This window comes from Ophidiomyces ophidiicola, assembly GCF_022830035.1.
Source record: "Ophidiomyces ophidiicola strain CBS 122913 chromosome Unknown scaffold_24, whole genome shotgun sequence".
Classification (NCBI taxonomy): Eukaryota; Fungi; Ascomycota; class Eurotiomycetes; order Onygenales; family Onygenaceae; genus Ophidiomyces; species Ophidiomyces ophidiicola.
The window spans coordinates 50065-57042 of NW_026054664.1; the positions used below are offsets into that span (position 1 = coordinate 50065).

Genomic DNA, 6978 nt, shown 5'->3' on the forward strand with positions numbered 1-6978 from the left:
ATATACATTTTTTTATCGTTTCGGTAGACCAATCGAAGAAGTATGGAAATTAATGTAGTTAGTTTATTATTTTTCTATGCTAAATCCACGTAAAACGCCAGGCTCAGGGGACGCAACCCAATCAAAACCAAAGGATATCAACGTTCATAAGTATACAGGCAAATATAAGGAAGCAAAAAGAAAAAATGGTGGTACCAGTGAGGTAAGTTGATACCGAAGGATCGTGAAGAACTGAAAGGAAAACAAAAACCATCAAATATTTTTCATGAAAGCTAGGAAATGGCAGTTTGATTGTAGAACAGATCGCAGTGGTGCGGGTGCTGCCGACAATACTTGGGCTGGAGCGGCGCGGCCATGACACCATTCGCAACGAGATACTCCCTGAAGTTCAGGATCCGCTGGGTCATTTCCGTGGTGCGCTTGGTGCCGTTCTTGCGCAGATTGCCGGACCACACGAGCTCAGCCAGGGCGGCGGCGCGGGGCCAGAACTTCGCAGAAATGACGACGTCGTCGACCTGCTCGGACCAGAGCGGGGCGATGGCGCCCAGGACGTGCTTCTTCTCGGCGTCGGTGAGGCCCTTGGTGAAGTCGTAGTTGTAGATGCGCTGCCAGCTCTTGTAGGGCCCGCACCAGGAGCCGCCGTTGCCGCCGTAGTTGAAGTTGGGCACGTCGGCGGTGGGGTTCTCCATGACGTTGTAGCGCGGGTCGTTGCCGACCCAGCCGCCGAAGCCGCAGTCGAGGTACATGAAGTCAGCGGAGGAGACGATGACGTCGTAGCCGAGGGTGGTGAGGTTCTTGATGTGCGCGATGCCCTCGTTCCAGGACTGCATGATGACGTCCTTGGGGATGTTGGTGGCGTGCATGTTCTTGGAGAGCAGCATGTCTTCCCACATGACGAGGCGGCGGTTAGGTCGGTCCTTGTGCATGATGGGCAGGGTCTTGTCCACCCAGAACTGCAGGAGGCCATTGAAGGTGCGCGAGGGGTCTGCCTGGAACCAGTTGCGGACGTGTTTGCTGAATTTGAAGCAGTTGGGCTGGAGCTCGTCGCCGCCGACGTGGAACCAGTGGTCGGAGAAGAGGCTGCTGATGTCTTTGTAGACTTTGGCGACGACGTCGTAGGTCTTGTTGTTGGCGATATCTAGCTGGCCAGGGTTGGGCTCGACCGCGGTGTGTTTCTCCCAGACGTCGTTGGACCACCAGGAATCCGCACAGGCCAGGACATCGGGGTCGATCTGCTTGTAGCCAGATGCGGAGTGGCCCGGCATATCAATCTCCGGGACGATGCGCACGCCACGAGCCCGTCCGTAGTCGATGATGGCGCGGACATCGGCGGGCGTGAACACCTCTCTGGGCGAATAGGCATCCTTGGTCATCTGGGGGAAGGACTGCACCTCGATGGGCCACGACTGGGTGTCTGTGATGTGCCAGTGGAGCACGTTCATCTTGGCCAGGGCCATGGCGTTGATCTGCTCAAAGATCTTGTCGAGGCTGATGAAGTTGCGGGCGGTGTCGACCATGATGCCTCGCACAGGGTACAGCGGCGCATCCTTGATGGTGACGGGCTGCTCGACGACCAGCACGCCCTTGTCGACGATGACGAGCTGCTGCAGCGTGGTGAAGGCGTGCAGGGCTCCCCACTTGGTCTTCGCGACGATCTCGATCTTGTCGGAGGCACTGGCAATGGTCAGGGTGTAGGACTCGTCGACGCCGTGCTGCAGGTCGGCATCGGCCATCTCGACCTTAACATCAACGCTGCGGATACGGCGGGGGGCATCCCGCTTGTCAGTCTTGCTGCTGGTGGTGGTGGTGTTGAAGGGCGGGAAGGGCGCGAAGGTCGGGATGGGGGCCTCGACGGCGGCGGGCGTCCATCGCAGGCGGACGACGGTGGCCCAGGCGCGCAGCCAGGCAGCCTTGACGTCCGTGTCCAGCGGGCCGTTGTATCGCAGCGCCCACTCGAGATGCAGCGGGCCCGACGAGCCCCATTGGATGTCGCGCGGTGCCGGCAGCGGGTTGACGGCGACGGAGAGGCAGAGGAGGGGCGCGGAGAGGAGCGAGAGGGTGAGGGCGGCGGCGCGAGGGAGCAGCATGGCTCACGGCGCGTTTCAGCGGTGTTTCGACAGCAGGTAGGCAGCGGGAGCGGGGGATATATAATAGGATCAAGGAGGAGGAGGAGGAGGAGGAGGAATAGCAGGTCAAGCGCAGGCGGAGAAGAGCAGGAGGAGGAGAAGGAAGATGAAGCCCGCGACGGGCCAGGCGACTGAGGGCGCTTTATAGAGGGAATCGCCGGCAGGACGGCCGCGCGAACGGGCCGTCAAAGCAGCGACGAGCAGCAGCAGCAGCAGCAGCAGCGGATGTAACGCCGCGATCGTCGAGAAGCGCGAGAGGCGGGCGAGAAGCTCAGCAGCGAGTTGGTTATCACGATTAACTACGCCGTGATGCGCTCGTATGCCATCCCTGCCGGCTCCACGCGACGCCGTCCGTGTCTGCGGCCCGACTCTCTCGATGAAATACACCCTCTCTCTCTCTCTGCTCTATTCTACCCTACTCGCTCGGCTCTACTCATGACTATTATTATTACTCCGTATTCTACTTCGTACTCTCCCTACTGCTGATCGCTCATCTCCCGCGGACCGCCTCGATTAGGTTGTTTCAGCGCGGAGTTTTGGCTCGCCCGGCGGCCTCCCGAAACTCAACCACCGCCGGACTCGCGCGCGTCTGACTGGCGAGGCAATATCCCCGAGCCGTGCAGTGTCTTATTCGCAAGGAATGGACTAATATTGACTACTTGGCTGTGTTAGGATTATTATGATCATTGCAGCAGCCCAACCCGCCATCCATCCAAAATGCCCCCAGCACGCCGAGAAATCGCTCAGAGGCATAATTAGCTATCATACATACTCGTACAAAAGGCACACAGATCGAACAGTAATCCAACCGCCGTCAACTCATCCGCTCCGATGGCGGCCTGTCAGCACACGGCTCGTGCCCGAGACGGCAAACGTCGAGAGGCGGGCAGCAAAGGGTGCGCGCGGAATCACGAAGGAACTAATAACTCGCGAACGAACACGCGGGCCGTGACTTGCTACGATCAGGGGCACAACCGCTGGCTTGACGAGTTGGCTAGTTAAGCACCATGTGCATCGGCTGGCGCGGCGTGCTCGCTCCCCTGTTCATCTGCGGCGTCTTGTTTTGTCGTGTCGCCCCGTCTTGGGCCGGTGCTGGCTTTGACGCCGTCAGCGCTGGGCTTTGGGCCCTCGCGCCGCCTGCTGGTCCATCTCCACCTCCAAGCACTTTCATCACGCCGCGCCAATAATCGCCTCCAGCTGACAGATCGCCTCTCTGGCGGGGTCGCAAGCCGCGTCTATCGCCAGCCAGATCCTCCAACACCGCGTGCGCCGCATATTTCGCGTCGACAAACCCACGTACACAGAGCTGCAGCGCCTCGCAGATGGCCGTCATGTCGTCTTCGGCTGCCACCAGCTCGCGTTCGTTGCTCGCCAGCAGCTGTTCCATCTCTCGGGCCGCCGCCATGGACTGAGTGTCGCTGTCATGGGCCTCATGAAACATGCCCTGTGCAGCACGGAGATCGTACAGGCGCGGCTCATACATTATATACCACAAGAACGCCCCGAAGTACATGGCGCGAAACGCAATGAGCCCTTGCAGGATCTCCCGGTGGTCGTGACGCAGCTTGCTTCCATGCCAGCCTAGCTGTCGTTGGATTTCTTGATAGTCGAGCTTGGGCTTGGGCTCCCCGTCCGAAGTGCACACGTCTATCTTCCCTACCAGGCGGCCCTTCGATTGACAACGGTCGACGATCGCTGCCAGAAACGACTCTGGGTGCCGGAGAGGGTCGCTGTAAGACAGCCTGGCAAAGTCAAAACAGAAATTCACACGAAGTTCCAGCAGATGGTCTTCCCTGCCAGATGACAGCCTGTGTGCCGTCTCGTAGCACCTTGCTAGAAACAATTTGAGTTTAGAGATATGAGGGCGTGTGTCGCTCATTTTGTGTTTCTAACGGCCGCCAAATGCAGGATCTGGCTAGTAGTATTTGCCGCAGGAGAGAGACAGAATTGTGAAAAAGAGATGACACAGAGTGTGAAGGGGAGAAGAATACTAATAGACTGCAGCTCCTCTGTAAGTAGAATAGGATAGTGGTAGCGATATGTAAGAAAGTGTTGTGGGACACCCATCCATATACAGGAAAGAGTATAAAGCCCGGTTCATCTGGCTGCGCCAAACTGTATACTGCCGCTTGCACCAGTTTCTTGCACCTTGAAAAGAAGAAGTTAAAACTTCCTTTGGCTTTTTTGGCCTTTCCCTGTGTAGTGGCAGGTTTACTTGCAAGAAATGGGGGTGGCGACCAGTGCTGTGTAGTTACTCCAGCCCACGGGGCAAAAAAGCTGCACATTCACAACACCAGGGCTCTCTCTCTCCTTTTCTTTGTTCAAACTATGTGTTCTTCATCTAGCTTGATCCTCTTTACTGCCACATGCACCCTCTGACACATGTGGAAGGTCAACATCAACAACCCAGGGGGCATTCAAAGGTTGATACGAAACAGTCAATATTGCTGCATTCACAAACAGCGTCTCCGTGCCGAACTTCAGTGGATTGTCACTGTCACCACTCACATCGACGAACGCTCCTCTGTTCTTGAGCTCTGCATCCCCGTCTTGCAAAATGGTCTCCGAGATCTCTGAGTTCCAGTTCATCCTCACGGCGCCATAGCCTTCGTGAATATGCCCAAAGCAATGGATCAAGGGCTTTGCACGGCCTACAGCCCGGCGCAGATGCTCACAGCCCACATCTTCTCCGCGAAAGACGCGGTCCAGGAACCCCCTCGGCGGGCCGTGGGTCATCATGATGTGCACGCCCGGGAACGACGGCACCGGGTTCTCAGGTTGCGCCGTCGCAGAGGCACTAAAGCGGTCTTGGTCTCGCTGGTAGCCAAACGCCCAGTCGCAGAACGCCGGCTGATAGGGGGTGGTATAGATGGTGAACTGCGCGCCGTTGCGCAGCGAGAACGTCCGCAGGCCTTCCTCAACGTAGCAGATGCCATGGCGCTTGGCCTCATCGCCGCAGTACAAAGCGCGGATCCTAGCCAAATCCGCGACTTGGCTGCGGCGAGAAAGATATCGCTCGCGGCCGACGGCGTTATAGTACGCTTCGTCCAGCGACGTGTCGTGGTTGCCGGCGATGACGATCTTCAGCTCGGCGTCGGCCTGCTTGAGCATGTCCACCATGACTTCGTGCTCGTTTTCCATCCCGCTCATGGTGATGTCGCCAGCGTGGAGGAGCACGTCCGCGGAGGGCAGCGGGTGGCGGTATGGTGTAAACCGCTCGTCTGCAGAGTGCAGTCCGCACGCATGGGTACAGTTGGTTGCAAAAGTATTGCGAAATGTGCCAAATTCGCGTTTTTTAGCGTGCCCTAGGAACTCCACACAAAACATAGATATGTAGAAACCCGATTTTGCTCGAATTTGGCTTGTACGATCAACTGCGATCTATTTCTCATATATTTTGTTAGTAAAATTGTTTCAATAGTGATAGTTAACCTCTCACATATCAAACCATGGCCCCCTGTAAGTCCTGCTGCCCTGTGCCCAAAGCTATCAAGAAGACAGCCCCTCTGTGTGCCAAAACTGCAGAAGCTTCTTCTGGGCTCAAATTGAAGCTTTGGGGCTCAGCTTTGACTTCTGTAGCAGCTGAAGATGAGGGTACAGATGCTGATCAGAAGAATATGCAGTTTGAGTCTCTGAAGACTGTTTCTACTGCAGAGGAATGTGATTGAGGTTTTATCAAGAGTCTGTCTGTCAATCTTTTGCTGCCATCATCACCATCATCACTGCCTGATCCTCTAGATAATGTCAGTATCATTGTTATTGTTAAATGTATGATTGGAAAGCAGAATGTGGCAGGAAAGACTCTTCTTTTGAAGCTCATGGAGTCTTTTGAATGAGAGTCTTTCTGAGCTTAGTATTTTATGGAGGTTAATCACTGAGGCTATAAGAATGAGCAAAGAACCTCTTATATTGATGCTCTAGCACAGATTTTCTATACAGAGGCAAAGGCTCAAAGCACAACTATCATGAAATCATTCATTAATAATCAAGAGAACTGGCAGCAGTTATTAACAGTTCTTGGACATCTCATACAATCAGACTCTGTGTGCAAATATATTCATATAGTAATGAATTTTGCAGTGAGTTCTTTCAAAACAGCATTCAAGCTGATAACTACTGATATAGAATCTTCAAAGTGCTTCAAACTGAAGCCTCTGTCTGTTATTGTGGAGAATATATTCTCTTTGCTGCTGTCACTGCTGCTGTCAGTACAGTGCAAAAGACCACAATCAATGTCTACAATCTGCCAGCTTGCTGAAATTAAGGAGGAGAAAGGTTCTAATACTGCTTGGTTAATAAAAGAGCTGCAAATCAATTATTCATGTGAATTAAAGCAGGGCATGCTACATCTACTAATCCTTCTGAAAAGCTTGTGAAGCAGTGGCTATGAGAGTGTAAGACTCCGTGCTGCAGCCTTCTTACATTCATTCCATCATCTAAAAGAGATTCATAAAATCTTCTTGATGCTTAGATGATCATGCTTCATGGCATCTGGAATTTGTAAACTCCATGACTGATTACATGATCACACTAGCAAAGCTGAACACACAAAATCTGCCACAGACACTTCTTTACAAAGATCAGTGGCAACATATCTAGAGATTCTAGATACTGTTGTAGTAATATAAGTTATCTCTCTCTCTCTCATGCTTAGATTTCTTCATAACCACTTCTCACTCAACCTAACCTCATTTACAAAAGCTGTAAGCCATTGCCATGTTACCTGCAACCACCCAATCCTCACAGTTTGCCACTGACCTTCATAAAGAGATGATGAATCAGACTTTGACTGGTTGCAATGATTTCAATAACACTTGCAACAAGTGGGTGAAGAGACACAGAGTGTGGATAA

General features: G+C 53.6%; 3 protein-coding genes across 3 annotated transcripts; 1 reads left to right on the plus strand and 2 right to left on the minus strand.

Moving 5' to 3' along the window:
• Window positions 1-272: 272 nt before the first annotated feature.
• On the minus strand, window positions 273-2087 carry HEX1 (woronin body major protein; the record flags this gene model as incomplete). Its single annotated transcript, XM_049254157.1, has 1 exon — window positions 273-2087. One exon carries the CDS (start codon window positions 2085-2087, stop codon window positions 273-275), a length of 1815 nt encoding a protein of 604 aa, XP_049106810.1.
• A 2376-nt stretch (window positions 2088-4463) lies between these two features.
• On the minus strand, window positions 4464-5453 carry LOZ57_005126 (uncharacterized protein; the record flags this gene model as incomplete). The annotated part of the gene is made up of 1 exon (XM_049254158.1): window positions 4464-5453. One exon carries the CDS (start codon window positions 5451-5453, stop codon window positions 4464-4466), a length of 990 nt encoding a protein of 329 aa, XP_049106811.1.
• Window positions 5454-5575: 122 nt separating this feature from the next.
• On the plus strand, window positions 5576-5962 carry LOZ57_005127 (uncharacterized protein; the record flags this gene model as incomplete). The annotated part of the gene is made up of 2 exons (XM_049254159.1): window positions 5576-5786; window positions 5865-5962. The coding sequence occupies 2 exons, from the start codon at window positions 5576-5578 to the stop codon at window positions 5960-5962; spliced, it is 309 nt and encodes a 102-aa protein (XP_049106812.1).
• Between the last annotated feature and the right edge of the window lie 1016 nt (window positions 5963-6978).